Raw genomic sequence first — 19,204 nt, forward strand, 5'->3', positions numbered from 1 at the left:
GGATGAGGAATCCTTGATTATGTTATTCAGTATAAAATCTCTGCATGGGACTGATTTGAAGTCCTCATTATTAAGAATAAATGCACAGATCATCATGTGTTAGGTCTGTTTTATCATCTCTGCGTGTAAATGCATTATGCTGCTGCTGCCAAATAAATGTAGTAAAGAAAACATTTCCCTCTGAAATGTGGAAAAGTGGAGGACAATTACAAAGTACAAAAATGGAAATAAGGCTTGTGTCAAGTACAAGTACCAAGAAAAAAACATTTTCCACCACTGAAAGAATAAAATATTTTAAGTATTAGTGTATTTTTTATATTTATATTTAATTACTTCCAATAACATGACATTTTCTTGTGTTTAAGCTTTTATTATTACAAAAAACACTCAAAAAGATAGATTGGTTTTGACATGTGCAGTAAAATAAACATACAAACAGGCAGTTTGTGAGAAACCCTGAGCTAAACCTCAATAAAGAGAGAAAATGTTATCCGTTTTGCGAAAAAAAAATTAAATATACAAGTTAAATAATGTGTCAAATGTTTATCATGATCATAAAATGAAACTAGTTATCTGTCATCTTCTCAGTGATCTGAAAATGACTAACTGCCCATCTCAGTTACAGTCTGATCATTTCTTTATCCCCCTTCATCCTCACATTATTATGTCATTTCTTCTCTAACATTATCCGATTTTTAGCAGCTGGTGTCATTATTGTAAGTTATTAACAATCGTCAAGAGATGTTTCATTAATATGCATTTTAATTTCAGAGGTGTCATTTCAGACAGCGTTTCTGGAGTGGGGACATGGCTCTGCTTCCATTGTTGTCCTGTGCGATGATGTAATGATGATGTAATCCGGTGGCAATACAGCAGGTGAAAAATGATCCAGATGTGTGCACATGCGCTTTATTGCCACCGTTTGAAACGACGTCCAGTTGTTTAAAATTTGTTTTCGTGTATAACAGTGTGAGACAGGTTTTATTTATTTTACTGTGTAAATGCAGCATTTGAACATGAAACACTGAGAATAATGTGGATATCCGTGTGTTGCTCCACCACCAGAGGGCATCTGTCACCTCTGACTGCACTGAGGGTTTCTCTATTAGATCCATTTCTATTTATTTGACTTCAATCTTTTCAACAAAACCCTTCCTCGCCCGTGCATTCACTAGAAGGGACTTATATATATATATATATATATATATATATATATATATATATATATGTTTAATATTTCTTATTCCACCCCACTTCATGTGCACGTGTAAAGGACTTTTAGATGGCAAATAAATAGTACAAATCAAAAGTGGGCCACGCAAAAACAACGTGTCTCATTAGAGGCCACTGCATCCGGACAAAAGCCCAATTAAAGATCTATAAATGGAGATCAGAGAGATAAAATGGTGTGAACAGAGCGCTTCAGCTTCTTGACTCCTCCTGTGTGGAGGAGGAGGAGAAGGAGGAGGAGGAGGAGGCGGGACTCGGTGCACCTAAACAGACGGAGGGTTTTGCATTGTGCTCAGTGTGTCAGTCCTGCATCACCGGAGGAGCCACGGAGCGGCCGCTGCCGGAAGAAAATAAACCGTGCGGAAGGAGGATCGTGTGTGCAGCCTCTCCTGGACTGTGCAGCCTCTTTGTTGGCATCGGTGGCCGGAAGAGCTGCGGAGGACTCGCCTCCTGGAAAAAAAAATTAATAAAATAAAAGCCCGATCGGTCGGTGGCGGAAGGGACGTGATATGAACCCCTCACCTGCTTAAACGACAGCCCAGTTCGCAGGGGTGGGTGGGGGGAGGGCACCGAGAGGACATCTGTACCTTTAACCTGCATCCGAAGGCCCGAGAGAAGCGACAGAGCCCGCAGCCATGCCCGGGTTTGATTACAAGTTTTTGGAAAAGCCAAAGAGACGGTTCCAGTGTCCGCTCTGCAGCAAGGCGATGCGGGAGCCGGTCCAAGTGTCCACCTGTGGACACCGCTTCTGTGACACCTGTCTGCAAGAATTTCTAAGGTACGGTGTGTGTGTGTGTGTGTGTGTGTGTGTGTGCGCGCGCGCGTGTGTGTGTGTGTGCGCGCAGAGATCCAGCTCTCTGCCGGCGATACCGGACACTACAGCCCTGCCTGCTCCAGTTTCGGTCGAGCAACAGTAAACAGAGGATGTGTAGGTGTGTCCTCCTCACCTTTCCTCAGCAGGGCTGTGCATTCATTTGAGTCGCTGCTGCACAGAGCAACAGCAACATGTGAGGCCTGGTAAACAGTGCCTCATTTAAACCCCCTCCCTTCAGCTTCAGGTGTGTTTTCTTCCTCCATGTGCTGTCGTTGGCCACAAAGGTATCCTCTCATTGGTGCAAATTACGATTTAGTGTATGCTTATTGCAGCCTGTGTGTTTTTATTCGTGCACTGTGCAGGTTAGAGTGAGTATCTTTGATGTTGTGGTGATAGTGTCCTGCAGAGGGACCCTACTGCCCCCCATCCCTCCCTCCCTCCCCCATCCCTTCTCTCCCTCCCTCCCATCCTGTCTGCCTTTCTGCCTTTCTGCCCTGGGGTGGCTGAGTCTGCAGGGTCATGTGTGTGTGTGTGTGTGTGTGTGTGTGTGTGTGTGTGTGTGTGTGTGCGCGCGCGCGCGCGTGCGCTTGTGCAATGAGGAGTCTGCTTGAGTCCAGGATTAGACAGAGTCCTTTTATTGGTATCAGCCAGAGAGGGGGCCTTTCACTCAGAGGTCAGCAGTAGGACAGACCTCCTCACCTCCTAATCTGCTCAACATTGAATTCTGTGTTCGTACAAAGACGGTCTTTCTTTTATTGTTTTAAAGATGACACTAATTATCACACACCACTCAGAGGATGTCAAATCTCTGACAAAGTACCTGCAGATCACACACCTGCACCGGGAGCTTCTCCTCCAGGCTGCTACCTGCAGATCACCTTGTGAACTTCTGTAGACAGAGCACATGTGAGTGCTGATTCATGTCTTTGTGTGATGTTCATGTGCAGTAAATCACTCTGTTCTCTGTGGACTGAAGAGCTTCTCTCAGCCTGTGAGGAGGTGGATGTTCTCATATCTGCATTCGTATTTTGATGTTGCCTTCTAAAATACGCATTTATTTCGTTTTAAAGAAAGTTTTCTTCACATTGAGGCCAGATTGAGAAAATCAGGTTGTGTGCTTTTTAAACTTGTGGCTGCAAATAATGATTATTTTTATTAATCAATTATTTGTTTGGTCTATTCAAATGTCAGAAAATGGTCAAAACTATCACCAAGTGTTTCCTAGAGATAAAAGTGCAGCCTAAATGTCTTGTTTGTCTCCCAACAGTCCACAACCAAAATATTTTCAGTTTAATATCATGAACGACTAAATGAAAAATAAAAAAATTCACATTTAAGAAAACGGAATTAGAGAATTTTTACAGGTTTGCAATTAGTTCAGAAAGGACTCAACATATTCCAGCTGCTCTTTTCATTTAGTTTGATTTAAATTTTCTAGCTTCGTCTCAAAAGCCTGTTTAATCAGTGTTTATCCTGATTTCTTCAAAGCAGTACATATTTCTGTGTGATTTGTAACAGTTAGTAATGACTTTACTGTGACTTTATTGTGGAAGTTGTTTACTTGGCTGCTGTTCTGTGTCCCACACTGAGCAGAATACATTGGGGTTTTAGCCTGAAAAACTCCAAACTCACCAGAAAAAAACAACACAAATTTGAGAAGAAACTTTGAGTTGAGGAAAGCTTTTATTAAAGGGAAACTCTCAATTTTCAGGTTGGACATTATTTCCCCATGATTTTGGGTCTAAGTGACCAATGGGGGCAACAACTTTAGAAACCGGTCCAGTATTGAATGAGAGCGCTTCAACTGGGAGCTGCAATACAAACTGCAATGTAATACTTTGGGGTGATTTCCCCGTCAGTGCACATCCACTAAAACTGCTCGGGATTCATAATACAATGGTCTGATGACATTAAGGAAACGATTACCACTGGACCAGTTTAAAAATGGTTTTCCCCATCAGTCACTTAAAACCAAAATAATTGTAAAATAACGTGAAAAATGCTGAAGTTCCTCTATCCTCCTATTTCTGACATTTGTGGGCCAAATAATCCAGCGAAAATAATCAATAGTTGCATCTCTCAGCTATGTAGAAATAAAAACTGCATTCATAAGTTGTGAATGAAAGTGGATCTATGGCAAGATAACCGGAGAACGACAAAACATGCACTTGTTTTTGTGGCAAACAAAGAAGTCGACTGGCTGCAGTTTGTAAAGGCTCAGAGCCCTTCAATATAGTTACCTGTCAAGTTTTTATTATCAAATTTCAGTTTTATGAGACATAAAAATGATGCGGTTTCTTGGTTTGTCACCTTTTTTTTTAATAGAAACCTCAGTTTGACCGATGTGCTGTTTTATTTCAGTTGGAAAATCTGTCTATTAAACTGAAACCAGAGCTGAAGAAGATCTTGAAATATCTTCAGTTTTACTTGATGAAACATGACAACAGCCTGAGGGAAACTTAAACACACTGTAACCTCTTTGAAACTTGGCTCTCAGGAAGGAGGAAGATCTTCTTTAATGCTTCTTTTCTTGGTGTCCTGGACTTGGTGTCAGAAAAAGTCTGGTGTTTGTCGGCAGAGAGGTGGACTGATGCTGTGAATACATGATGAACGGTTTGTCGTGAGTTCCTGGTCTGCAGTGGTTTGAGTCATCAGGAAGCCTCCTCTGGTTCACTAAACAGCAGCAAATTGCATCTGGTTGAAAAGCAGAAACTGCGGTGAACAAAGAGAGCGAGGGAGGAACTGTGTTCCACGATGATCAATAAGTTTGGCCCGACGCTTTGTTTGCCTCGTCCCCCCCGCCTCCGTGTTCCTCCTCCAGTTTACGCTCTTTCTTTTTTTTTTTTTTATGACTCCCACGGATTAAATTTAACTAAAGTTTCTCAACTTATAAAAGTTTTTATTTGAGTAACTTTGTTCTTGTGTGTCGTCGGGATGTCAGCCGATGTGATGGTTGGTCCACGTCTCTTTTACATGCCCTGAAGAAACCTGGATCAGACCGTGTTGTTCTTCAGCTGCTCTCTGATGATTCACCCTGTAGTTTAATGATTTACAGGTCAGTTATTGGCAGCTAATAACAACAGCAACATTCAGGTTGTGAAAACTCATTACATTTTGTGACAAGTTATCAACCCCTACAAATCTTTATTAATGATTTATCAACATCTATAACTGCAGACTACACGATTAAAACATTAATAAATGACTTATTAACATTTTTAACTCTAAACTACAGTATTTAAACCATTTATTAAGGCCTTATTAACATGCATAGACACAGACCACATAGTTTAAACCATTTATTAATGACCTATTAACATCTATAACTGCAGATTACATGATTAAAACTGATTATTCATGAATTATAACCCATAACTGCAGACATAAGCACTGAATGATTGAATAACAGTTAAAACTGTGAGCCAGTTTCCTCCCCCTGACAACTTACCAGTTGTTCTTACATATGCAGCCTTAATAAGTGAAATATTAACTTGTAATAAGGTCCTGTTATGATCCTTTCATACAAAGATTGAGACTGACATTTCAGAAAGGCTCTCAATAAGCAACATTCAGATTTAGTGAAAGCTCTGTTCATCTCGGCTTGTTTCTTTAAACCAGACTTCCTGCTGCGCTTCGCAGGTAGAACAAACCCGAAATAAAGCTTCCTCCTTCCAGCAGCTCGTCCGAACGCCGACGTTCACAAACAGTCGGCGGGCTGCGTCCTCGCCTCTCTAATTAACAAAGTGTGCCAGCCGAGGCCGTCCAGCGTGTGCATCTTTTGTGAGCAGAGTTCAAGTTTATTGAGGCTGACAGACAGTAGTTAGCTAATGCTTTGCCCATTGTGCAACTGGGTTGATCCTTTCCCCTGTAATTATTGGAGGCTGTGTGACATCCAGTCCCGGCCTGCCAGCCCAGTCTGCCCACTTTCACACCGACGACTCTGCCGCCACCGCCGCCGCCACCGCCGCTCTGTCGCAACAAGCCGCGCACGAATGCAACTGCATGGCTTTGCTGCAGAGTTAATCATCACCGAACCTTATTGGTCACAACTTACTTGAACTCGCACCATCTAGCATTTATAAGAAACCCGGCGTGTGCGGCACGGCCGTAAACATGTTTAGATTACTGTTTTGTAACATTATATTCAGTGAAAGGTCCTCTAAGCATCAAAAAGTGAGATATTAAATGACAATAACAATAAAAGATATATTATACAAACCCTGAATGATAATGTAAACATTTTCTCCGGTGATGACACGTTTTACTATGTTGCTATTTGTTTATAAACAAGCCTCCTATTATCAGCGCACTAATAAACAAATTAGTAAACTTATATTTGTTGTTATGGTGTGTTACAAACAACGTGTCATAGTTTATACGCTGCCTATAGATGCTAAACACGGGGATTTGAAGCATCTTGAAAAGGTTTTCACTTCAAAGGGCGACGCAATAAACAGAAACGTCCCCGAGAGGCAGTCGAGGAAACGTGAATCGTTGCTGCTTCATCGTGTCCGAGCGCCTCTGGTAGCACGCCATGCTAACGGGCCGCGTTTCCGCCGCGGGAGGAATGTGTAAATGCAGCAGCAGTCCCGGAGGCTGCGGGGTAGAGACGTCCCGGCCCTGCAGCTTTTAACGTTATCTGCAATCAAGTACGAGTCACGTGCTCGGGCAGCTCCGAGCGCGCTGACCGGGGCAGGCCTTTTGTTTCAGCCGCGCTGCCTCTCTAATTAAAGAGAATCAACACTCCGGAGCTTCCGGGCCTCACGGCTCATCGGCGCCGGGTCTCCCGAGCCGCCGTTATGCTTCGCAATGTGACAGCGGCGCCTCTGTGGGAACGATGCAGTGCCGCGCCACGGCCTTGACAGGGGTGTAATCGGTTTGTTCGGCTGGGGAGCTTCTTCCCGCGCGGCCGTATATTCCAACTGCTGACTTGCCCGGAGTCACCAGGAGTTCCAAAGTGGGCTAATGTGAGAATCTTTTTTTCACGGCTCGATTATTCACTGTCCGAAAGCCAGGGGAGTGTTTGTTCGTAAGGGGCGGTGATTCATTTTAACGCTGACACGTCGTCTGTGGGCGGCGCAGCGTTTTCTCTCCTCGGTGATGGAGGTGATACTCACTTTTTCTGCCTCGCTCTCCCACGCTTTCGCGGTCTGGATGCCCCGATGCGTAGTCGGCGGCGCTATAAGAACTACAGCCCAACACCTCGTTCTTCTTTTGTGTCTGTCTCATTTCACTGTGCGGGCAGTTCAGTGGAAGAAACCTGATTAGTTATTCAGTGTTTGGAAGGCGTCATTGGATTCATAAAAGCATCTTTGTTTGATTAACAACTTAAACTCTCACTCGATTCGCAAAACTGTTGGTTATTTACTGTCTGACGGTCGACTAATAGATAAAAGAATTGCTTGTTTCGTCACTGCAGTAAGCAGATCTTACGCTGCTTTGTAATCAGCCACTTCTGGGTTACCAGGTTGTGTAAAATCCCCCTTGGCCGGTGTCTCATCTTTCAATTCCTCTGCAGGTTTTCCAGAAGATAAGCCACTCAGAGGTTTCACAGGAAATGCGCTTATTTACTTTCTTGCTGAGAGTCAGATGAGAAAATTGACACCACACTCATGTCTGTATGCTAAACGTGAAGCCACGGCTTTCAGACAGTTAGCTTAGCTTAGCATAAAGACTGGAAACAGGGATAAACAACGAGCCACAAAATCTGCCGACCAACATCTTTAAAGCTCAGCAACATATTGTATTTCTAAATTTAAAACATTAAAGCACCAATTTGTGGTTTTCCTGAGATCATTTCTTGGCTGTGTGCTTCCTGGAGTCTCATAGTGATGAGATCTAATTTGTTAGTGAGCTGGAGTCTCCCCCCCAACCCCCCACCCCACCCCACCCCACCCCCGTGTCCAGTATTTGTGCTAAGCTAAGCTAACCAGCTGCTAGAAGCAATTGATGCTGTCATCTAACTTCCTAGGAGAAAGCAAATTTCCTCAATTGTTTACTTGTTGTGGAAAACCTGTAAAGAGTTAGAAATAGATGGGACTCATTAGGAAGTGGTACCAAGACCCTGAGCAGCAGATGGGATCTGAGATACGTTTGGCTTGTTTAGCTCATGATAATCTTCATTAGCGAGACGTGTCCCCTTGAACTACGTGTTGAATCCACTCCTGTGCTTTGTGCATGCAGCCGTGCAGAGGGACGCATAGAGAGCCACTCGGGCCGCCGCGGTGGGGCGTTTCTTTAAAAGCCTAAATGGAGCCGTGTTGCATTAGTGCTCAATGTTGTGTGTAAGTCTGCCACTTGAGGCAGCTGGGCCTTTTGTGTCTCAGTGGGTATCTGTATCTGAATGGGAGCAGAGCCACGGATGGCTGATGAATGACTGTGACGGGGCTGAGGGACGGGAATGGCCATGAACACACAGAGACATTCACAGTCCCCCGCAGGTGTCCGAGGGCTGCAGCGCAGGCATCCTGGGTCCAGATCCGGAGAGTTCGGGGGGCTCTTCGGCGCCCCGTCCTTCTCCGACGACAACGCCGGTCAGTGAACTGCACACAGAGAGACGTTGTGTTTTGCTGAGTGAAGGCCCCCCGGGCCTCTGGTCTGTGAAGGCCTCTCAGAGCTGCGCACTGAGGCCGCTGTCAGCCGATGCACTCGGGGTGACAGAGCTGGAAGCGGCCCAGTAAATTTGAACACATCAATGCATAGAAGGAACAGCTCCCCAGGAGAAGAAAGACACGTGCAGAGGAAAGAAACGCTGCTGGATACAGCAGCATTTGTCTAGGAAAACAAAACAGCCGGCGCTCTGTACGCCGCCTTAACACACCTGTAACGTCAAGAGACATCAAGCCGCTCACTCTTCCTGTTCAAATGTTCCTGAACTTTACACATCAGCACAATCCTGAACTTTGAAACTAATGAATGTAAAGTCACTGATCTTCAAAGGTTAACGTGGATAATGTTTACTTCCAAGATTGTAGAAACAGTTCAGTTGCTGCAAGAAGGTGGAAAAACTCATGTGGTTTGGTTCAGTTAAGGCTTTACAAACTCCCGTTTCAACTACCGAAAGGTTTTATTCATATTCTGAATTTTTCAAGATGTCAACAACTAGCGAGGAAATGACCATCTAATTATTTTAACATTTTCAGGTAATTTATTTTATACAGAAAAAGTCCTAAACACAAAAAACATTCAGATTACAATAAGAGAAAAGTAGCACATTTTCACATTTTTGTTGCTCAACTAGTCGTTTCACCTCGGTGTCATTTCAACTTGGATGCACATGAGCTGAAAATCAATCAAACAAACAGGAAACAACGTCAAATCGCAGTGTTTCACGTGTGAAAGGAAATGAATGTTGACGATACGAAGACAGCAATTATCCATTTTTAAACAGGAGCGCATGAAAAAATGAACCAAAGCTGCAGTTTTGACCTGCAGCCCACTTTAAAATCATACAGCAGACAAGTTCTCACAGGCAGTCAAATGATTTTGTTTTTCTCTGACTTTACCGCAGGCTAAATGTGACTTTTGTTTACATGCCCCAATTCTTCTGTATACAAACTTTACCCGGCATGGTTCAAAGGAGGGAAAACAGACGGAGAGCAGCTGAATGACCATCATAAAAGAGAAAAGCCGCTTGTAGAAGAAACTTTATTTCATCCACTTCCTCGCGTTCTCTAAGCAGTAAGAGCAGAGAAGACCGTTCAGAGTCTGTCACCCCAGAGACCGACAGATTGATGTCAGCCGGCCTGTTTCCGGATCGTCTCGTGAGAAGAAGCTGCGAGGGTTTGGAGATGCAGCTGTGATGATGACATCGCTGAGAGAAAGCGCCCTGACCCTTTCACACAGCTACAGAGGCCCTCCGACTCGGAAACAAATGTCATAACGAGACCCGTGTCGTGACAGCTGCTCACGTGGATGAAAAGAAACAAGAGAGGGATGAAAATCAGAAAGATGGAGGGCCTCTTCAAACACTCATTTTATGTTGTGTAGCTTCTTGTCGTGATGTCACATCTCTCAACATGCATTAAGTTTGTTACCAACAGCTCATTCAGACGTACATAACTCCTCCATTTGATCTGATTCACAGGCAGACGTGAGAGTTCAGCCAGGAACGCATCTGAAATGAAATTGTACAGGTCTTTAGTTGACTTGCCCGTGAACCTCGACCGTCTGAACCCAAGTAGTGATGTTTCACTGCTGATTGTGGTGTGTGAATGTTCAGATGAAGGCAATTTGTGGTTTAGAGATAGTGACTCAACACCTGAATGACACGCAGAGAAGGACCTCAAATTACTGCTTGTTTGACTTCATATGACATAAAGTGCATCAGTGTGTGTATAAAATATGTGTTTATGGTGATGGGGACAAATTGTGGCATTTTGGAAGTACAGATTTGGTTGTAAGTTTAGATTAAGGTCTTCAGGTGATGATTTTAAGCTCGACTGAAAGGAAAGACAGTTTATAACCTCTTGGTTTTTATATTTGTAGCTTCAATTGCCTTTTATTTTGGTTATAATAATGTTGTAGTAATTTATTCTTTCCTGAAGTACCATGAAAAACAAACAAAATACTTTCAAGCACAAAGAAACAAACGTGTGATGCACAAAACAAACTTCATTATTGTGAATATATTAGAAAAACAACGTAATAATGAGTTAAACTCGCAAAGGATGCATTTTAATTTCATCAAAAAGAAAAAGTTTGGGAAAATCATCATAATACTTAAAAAAAAAAAAAAAAAAAAAAAAAAAAAAGGAAATCGCACGTCTTGACTTCCAGTGTTGTCATGGCAACGTGCACACAGCAGTCTCATCAGCCTCAGCTACATCGGATTTGTGACTGAGATGTGGAAACAAGGCTACGGCGCTAAAAAGGATTTTAACAGGCCAAAAAAAGCAATTATTCCCAAGTAAAATCGGAGATGGATTTTGGGTGGTCTGCAGAAAATGATTTTGATGTTGTGGCGTCTGTTGCTGCAGCTCAATTATGTGACTAGATCTTGTGACTCGGATTAAGGCACAAGATTATAAAATCCGCAAAATGACTCTCTTATGTCAGTCAACACAGTAACATAAAGTTTAGCCAACGTTAGCCACTACGAGTTCATGTTCATGCACCATTTTCCTGCTTTTCTTCTTGCTGACAGGAAACCATGACTTGGCCTTTATTATAAGCCACAGAAATGACGACAAAAACTGAAAATAGGATGATCCATTTTCCTAAAAATGCGTTAGCCCGACTGTCCTGCTGCTGGTTGCTAATTAAAATCCCTGAACGGAACCACAGCTCTGACTGTCTGAGCAGAGGCAGCCCTACAAGAGCCCGTTACAGACATGCTTCGACTTGCCTTCCTCTATAAGAGCTCTTTTTTAAAAAAAATAATTCCCGCAGCATTTTGTGCCAAACAAAGACGGAAAACATCCCAGCTATGCGGGGAGGCACCTTGCCCCTCACCCAGCGAGCATGCTGGGGCCGAGCCGCTCGGCCCGGCCCTGCTGCTGGACCGCGGCCAGCTGGCCCAGATCTGAAAGGCATGACTAGTGCGTACACGTGCCTGGGTATGCATGCTATGCGAGGCGGCCCAGATAGAGGTGCGTTTATCATAACGCATTCGTGCTCTGTGCCTGTTCCCACTGTTCCCTCGTAGTCGTGGTGTTAAAGACTGATTTTGGGGTTCAGCAGTAGTGTGACTACATCTGCTCTCTATTCCACTAATTCCCCCCCCCCCCCTCTCACTCCCCCTCCCTCCCATCCCGTCCCCCTCCCTCCCTTGTACAGTGTGTTTGCCTTGTGCACAGGTCAGTGAACTGACAGAGTGCACCGTGTGCATGCAGCAAACTCCCACACAAATTATTCCAGCTGGACGATTTCTGATTTGATGAAACATGTGAACAGTGCAGTCAGACAAACAGGGTCAATTAACGAGTCATTTCCTCGTTTTAGCTTCTGCATTGTGAGGTTTTCTGGTTTGTCATTTTTGGACTGTTTTACTATTTTCTGACCAAAATGATGTGAACTGCAAAGATTAATAAAAAAAATTTAATGAGTGCATCGACTGATAATTAATCAGCAACGATTTTGTTGTTGGAATAATCAAATGTTAGTTTTTTCAAGATCCTCAAATGTGAGAATCTCTGACATTTCCTTTGTATTTTTGGGCAGTGTGTCGGACAAAAAAAAGCTTTTTTTAGGACGTCACCTCAGACTCTAGAGAATAATAACGGGCATTATTTGCTTCTTTACAGCTCAAATTACTAATTGGTTAATTGACAAAGTGACTGACAGATGAATTAACATAATACAAGTTACTGATAGTTGCAGTTTAAGAGCCGAATGCAGAAATTGTTCTGAGAAAGGATTTAGGTGATGCAGCAGTTTATTCCTCTTAAATCTGAGTCACACTGATGACTGTAATTGAAGTGATGTGTTGTCGTTATTCATGTAGGGAGTGAAGCTCACGCATACTTTTAGGAAACTCGTCTGCCATCCAGCACGGAGTGAGAAAAGTCCTCTTTTTTTTTTTTAAATTCTGTACCTCTTTAGCACCCGTGTTGACTCAGAGCTCCTCGTTTGTACGAGGGAGTTGTGTATCACTGCGGTGGTTTCTGAGCTGACAGGAAGGCATGTGAGGAATCTGTGTGCGGGGTCTGAAAGCACAGCAGCTGGGAGCGGAGAGCGCGGGGAAGCGGGCGTCTCGCTGCCGAGGCACCTGTCCTCAGTGAAAGGCTCCTCTGTGGAGCCCAACAGGTGTCGGCAGAGCAGTTAAGCTCTTCACTTGAAGCCAACACACTCTGAATTATTGTCATTGATCCGCCGGGGCCTCCGTCAATGTTAAGGTCAGCGCCCAGTTGCCCCTCAGCCTTTCCGCCCGCCTTTTTCTTTTCTTTTTTTTTTTATCCAGTGATGAAGGCTTCCTTCCTGCCAAGTCTCCTCCGTCTTCCTCTCATCAGCTGGTCCGTTGACTGCGGTGGTCCTTTAACCCAACAGCTCAATGAATCCCTTGTGTGGCTCCTCAGGATCTCGCTCGCAGCTCATTTTCAGATATGTCATCGCAGCCTTAGTGCTCCGAGCCGCCTTCCTCTTCCCCCCTGCCGACCCCATGAAAGGGCAGCGCAGGAAATCGCTCCGTCAAGTGCACCTCCAGATGATTCTGGATGAAGGGGTGTTTGTTTTCTAGACTTTCTCAGCTTAACAGTGGTGGGAGGGAGGGGAAGAGGCTCCTCATTTGGCAACTAATGATTATTTTAAGTGTTTTCAAAGGCAACTGGACTTTTTGGGAGTTTCTGAAAGACGTTTCAGCTAAAACCCATAAAACGTCTGGGAAGACTACTGAAACAGGAAGTGTCTTTGAGAACATAAAAACAAAAATAAAAATCCAGTTGCCTTTGGATTTCACTCAGATTCACCTGAATCACTTTGAATCTTCAATCTGCTCATAACTTTCTTGATTAATTGATTGATGGAGACAAATCACAGCAGCCCATCGAAAGCACAGGGTCCCGACTGGTCATGGAATCTCTGGAATACCGTGGAATTATAAACAGTCTACTCCAGACATGGAAAATCAGGAGATTCGATTTGATGTAATATCATGGAGTTTTGTTTGTACATTTATCAAAATGAAATATTTCCCATTTAAGTATTTTTCTATATAGTGTTATTCAACTTGTTTCCTGAGTGGTTCAGTTCAAATGTGCTTTCTTCTGTAGTTTCTAATGAAGGCAAACATGCAGGAAAATAAACATTTCCAGAGCTTTGGCAACAAGACGAAGACTTAAAAAAAAAAAAAAAAGTCAGATGTAAAGTTTGTAAGACTACTAGTTGATCTATTAAAATATGTACCAGGGAGTTTTTTTTTGTCTAAGCAGATAAAAATAACTTTTTACGTTTTTTTTGCTTAAAATAATTAATGATAAGCACAAAGACGACTGAAATTCCACGACCTGTACCGAACAGAAAAACGGGGAGAAAGTCAGGGAATTTCACATTTGAGTGGGAATCCTGGGAACACCTCTGCTTTTTTAGCCAACTTGTTGCAAAATGAAACGCAGTCAACCAGTTGTCATACTGCAGCAGTGCAGCTTATAATTTAGCTGACAAAAAAAATATCTCAACAAAAAAAGAAGATGACTGGGTGACATCTCTTATCTGTTGCTAATTCTTCCATATTTCTTGAATCCTTTTTCTCTCCTCCTGATCCTTTATGCACCGATTGAAAAATCTTGTCATTTATCTCATTGTTGCTCCCGGCAACAGAGGCAGGTCGAAGACTTCATGCTACACGAACAATGCAGCCGAGGCACTTTGAGACAAAGGAGGCGATTTGACGTCGGCACCCCGCCTCGCCGAACAAAGAAACTGCATCCACAAAGCAGAGAAGTGGACGAATGCAGGAGGCAGAGCTCGTTGCCGGTTCGCAGTCACTCACAGGAGGGCGTATGTGTTGTTTCGGAGCTGATCTACATGTAGTCATCACAGACTGAGACCGATAAGGGAACTCAGGAGCCACATCACATCAGGGGTGTGATTACAGCCGCTGATAAAAGGTGCGGTGAGCAGGGATTGTTTAATTCTTGTGAATGAGTCCATGTATCTGTGTGTGTTCAATGTCAGCTGCACACACACACCTACAAAGCCCTCACCTTCCCAGTTACCATGGACACAAAAGCACAGGGCCTAAAATTGTCACTGTACACCTCAGAGGCCTGAATCAGCTTACTGACAAATCAGGGAAAGAAGCTTTTCTGCTCACATTTCAATGGGAATTTAAATGAGCCAGAAACAGACATTAACATTATGTAACGCTGTTTTCTTCTCGGATAGCTGCGGGGAAAGTGAGCCATCAGGTTTTGAAGGTGAAAGTTAAGCCGAGGCTGAGAGGGAAAAGTTTTTTTTTCTTTTTCTTTTGCCCGAGAGAAACACGAGATGCTCACGACACATCAGACTCACTGCGGCGCCTCCCGCTCTCTGCTTCTGTGATAACGGTGAATCACAGCGAGGCAGGTCACACACTCTGACGGGGGAAAATCCAAATCGCTATCATGTCTGTAGTCTGCATCGTCTTCAGTTCGCTGTGAGCTCAGAGCCTCTGCGGCAAACTTCATGCTATCCAAAATACAAATGTGCTTATTGATTCCTCAGCATTTAGTCAGTGAAGTGGAGACATTGTGTCTCCTCATAAAAGCTGCTTTATGTTTGAATGATCCCTTTTTAGGAATGAACTCCGCCGTCTCTGGCTAATTACTGGATGTTCACATTTTCCAAAGGTGTGGGATCGGATCAAAATAACTTCTTCACACAGCAAAGCTGATAATGGTTTACCCACACCTGCTATCTCGCTCGTACATAGCAGGTCAGCTTGAGAGGTGTGTGTGTGTGTGTGTGTGTGTGTGTGTGTGTGTGTGTGTGTGTGTGTGTGTGCGCGCGTGTGTGGGTGTGTGTGTGTGTGTGTGTCTGTCTTTGTACATGTTGAGTATCTACGAAGGACAGGAAGGAAAAGACAGCTGCAGCAGCTCTCTCTGGTGTTATCAGCGATCGCAGGGCATCAAGTTGAGCTGCACAGAGGAGATAATACTGGATGATCTTTTTCTTTATGCAAGTCAGCGCTCTGTTCCACATTAAGTGTAACTGGCAAAAGAAAATGCAAGTTGATGCACGTTTCCAACCTCTGCTTTCATGTAAACACGAGAGTGCATCAAAGTTTACACACTTATTAAATCACGAGAAGGGGGAGCAACGAGGTTTTTGTAAAGCACATAATAGTGAATGTGCATAAATAGTAGTATTAGATGCACATGAAGAAAAAAAAATTAAAGGAGGACATTTGTTTTAAGATTTTCGACAATAAAGTGGAAATGTCGACAGACAGACACATGTTGGAAATGAAGTCAAAATGTTGAGAATAAAGTCAAAATGGTGAGTAGCAAAGGAAGCGTGTTGGGACCTCTGTTGTGGTGATGCCTGTTCCTTAGACGTCACGCTTACCTGAGCTCCACACCCTGTTTTATTATTTATTGCATACAACATATCCTCTGTATATTGCACGCAATGTGGCCACTTCCTCCAAGTGTGTGGTTTCTCCTTCTGAACAGACGCAAGTTTCGGCCCAATCTATTCAAAGTCCTAACACTGATTACTGAACTGTGTTCATGCGCGGAAAGAGACATCATTTCCTTGTTACTAAAACTGATTCTGAAGTACATTTGCATGAGTTCGTCTACATCTTATAGGATCATATGCGCAAAGCAAGTAGTTTGATATATTCTCAAAAGTAAAAAAAAAAAAAAAAAAATGAAACTTTAATTTGGAAGTATAATTTCAACTTCATTCTGGACATTTTGATGGAAACGGACATACGCATAATGAATCATAATTTAAACCCATGTTTTACTATCTACCAAGCCTGAATCACGTAAAACAGCTGCATTGTTGTTGTGATTGCCGGTTGTTGCGTTTCATTTCCTCTTCCGGTGCGCAGAGTGAACAGTTGCAGGTCAATTAAACGATCCGTTGTCCCCGAGTTGCTGCTGGTCGGAGGGATTAGCCACGCTTGCCCACCTGTGCCGTCGCTTGCAGGAGACTGGATTGCAGAATTTAAACGAAATAATCTGCTCGTTGATCATTTGTGTGTTCGTTCCAGTCTGGCTGCGGACACCGCGTTGTTGTTTTTTTTCCCCTCTCATTTCATTTACAGTTCACTTTGCTCCACATAATTTCAAAGGAGCGTCGGCCAGCGTGCAGTGAAAGAATAGTTTTAATTGAAGGGTGATGAGAGCTGTGTTTCTCCAAGGCTCTCTCCTTCGGGGTGGTGTGGCGGGGGTGGGGGAGTGAGGGGGTGGGGGTGGGGGGTGTCTGTGTGCATTAAAAAGTGCTTTGTCTGTTGTGGGCTTTGGCACTGAGCGTCGACTCCATAAAGCAGCGAACTCTCATGAATCGCTATAAAACGTTATTTATGATTAGAGCGTGCGAATCAGCAGCTCGTCCTCCCTTCCTCTGCTGCCATGAGTTCATGTGGCTGTAGGTGCTAAGTAGTGAAACTTTAGCTCTAAGTGGCTGCTGATTGATGTCGTGCCTCTGGTGGCCAAACGTGGAGTAAATTCTCTTTAAAGCTAAACTGTCCCTCTTGGCTTCTTGTCTGGGTGAAACTGATCTTGGCGGTTGTCAAACTCATAAAACAAAACCCACCGGAGAGAGAAAGGAGGTTGTTACGCAGGAATAATGTGCTGTTAGGGCCGGCGGTCAACTCACTAGCATATTCCTCTTCAGTCTTCCACAGGAGTTCAGATTTAAAAAAAAAAAAAATTGGAAAATACATTTTGATGCTTAATTCATGCTGAAATCCACACCGCTTCATTTAGGCAAAGGCTTTAATTATCTCACTCTGTGCTGACCTCATCATGTCGTCTTAATTGGTTAAAGAAGCATGAAACCTCTGTATGTAACATCCATTTTTTATTTGAATGGTTTTTAAACACAAATGCCTTGTGGGATTTAATCTGTGTTACTGTGAGGGAGGAAAGCAGAGACGCTCCATTAACTCTCGGTCCAGTCGTGGCTGATGGAGGGTTTCTTATTTCAGGATTGCACCTCCCCTCTCGACGCTGGGGCAGGAACTGTCCTGGCATTTAAATCTCGAGTTAATCCACTATTTATGTGAAGGGCTGATTTCACATCTCGTATCCTAACTAATCAGAGAAAGTGTGTTCAAAGTGAAATGTTTTTTGATGCAGAAATATGCTTATCTGCGGATTTAGTGAGCATTAACCTCGTAACCTCGCTGTCAACCATCTGTCAGATATTCTGACCATCAGCAATATGTGAGCTCAGTCAGACGTTCGTAAGAAGATCTGAAATCGTTTCTGAAACTTACAGAAATAAGTCGCAGAGAGAAGATTGATCCCACTTTGGCTTAATATGAAGCAAACGTTACAGCGAGCGGCTCGTTTTACAGGAAGCAGGCTTGGCTCTGTGCAGTGACTTTTGTGTGGATTAAACAAACAAGATATAAAGTGGTTAATTAGAGAGCTTTAGCTGTGTTTGGAAACAAAACTAGCCAAGCTGTTGTCTCCCTGTTTTCAGCCTTTCAGTCTCTTGCTTCAGCCACATTTAACAGACACGTGTAAAATATTGAACTATTTATTTACATGTGAAGCCACACCAGGTGCTGGTTTGTTTAATTAGCATTACAAAAAGTCATGATATCATAAATCATAAAAGAAAAAAAGGAAAGTTGAATTTCTTTCCTAATTCATTTTTAGACAAATTTAAAAAAACTGAAGTCTCGTATACACATTTTTTGACGTGCCCACAAATCCAATCAATATTTGGAAAAAATGTGGCTCCACATGCTGTACATATTGAACTATTTACATTTTTACAGTCTCTCCCTCTGTACTCTCCGTCCTGCCTCCTCTGACCTCCAGCCTGCAGTTCAGTTAAAAATGCAATGATTTTTTTTTTTGACAGGTCGGACGATTCATTCGAGGCTTCACGTTTGCACCGAGAAGCAGAACATTTTTTTTTACAAAATTTGAATCATGCAGTTCTAAGCTGAGATTTGATTATGTTCTCTGACTGAAGTGTTTGGTGCACATGATTAATTCCAGGACTATCGAAAATGTGAAAATGTGTTGGTAATTTGTATTTTTACAGTTTACAGCGATGATAAAAGGAGTGATATTTATTTGCCTACAAGCATGTTTCCCAAAATGTCAAACTTCGTGGTTATGAAAATTGTGCATATTTAGAACTGAAAGGTCACAGTGTGTGTTTCTGAGTAACACACATTATTATTGCAGAGTTCATATACTGATTGAAAATGCACAGCATCCCTTCTCTCTTATTTTGACAGACAGCTTGTACAATAGCTCGAAGCACGCTGCAGCTTCCACACTTAATCTGCATTCGTGCTGCGATTTCATGCTGTGCTTGATGATTGTGAATCCAATAGATGATTTATTAATGGTGTTTGAAGGAAAAATTAGGCGACTCTGTCTGGTACTGTCTCTCCAACGCCATATGCATACAGTTGGCAGGCTGCTCCCCTTTCAATAGGCCAGGCAATGCCTTGGCAATCTGGAAGCCCTCCTGTCCAACGCGGGCGTTTCACGAGATGAGTGTGGTAGCGCCGCGGCTCCTCCAACGAAGGCGCTGAAGAACGCT

At 43.2% G+C, this 19,204-nt stretch overlaps 1 protein-coding gene across 1 annotated transcript in view; it reads left to right on the top strand.

The window, feature by feature from the left end:
* The first annotated feature begins 1,483 nt into the window (after positions 1 to 1,483).
* traf4a (tnf receptor-associated factor 4a) overlaps positions 1,484 to 19,204 on the top strand; it is a 39,538-nt gene continuing 21,817 nt past the window's right edge. Inside the window, exon 1 of the mRNA XM_069161336.1 lies at positions 1,484 to 2,008. Within this exon, the coding sequence (XP_069017437.1) occupies positions 1,866 to 2,008 (143 nt within the window). The 5' untranslated portion in view covers positions 1,484 to 1,865. The remainder of the gene's footprint in view (positions 2,009 to 19,204) is intronic.

The sequence above is a fragment of the Embiotoca jacksoni genome, unplaced genomic scaffold (genome assembly GCF_022577435.1).
Source record: "Embiotoca jacksoni isolate LCO1_2020_lvr unplaced genomic scaffold, fEmbJac1.0.p SCAF_28, whole genome shotgun sequence".
NCBI classification, from domain to species: domain Eukaryota; kingdom Metazoa; phylum Chordata; class Actinopteri; family Embiotocidae; genus Embiotoca; species Embiotoca jacksoni.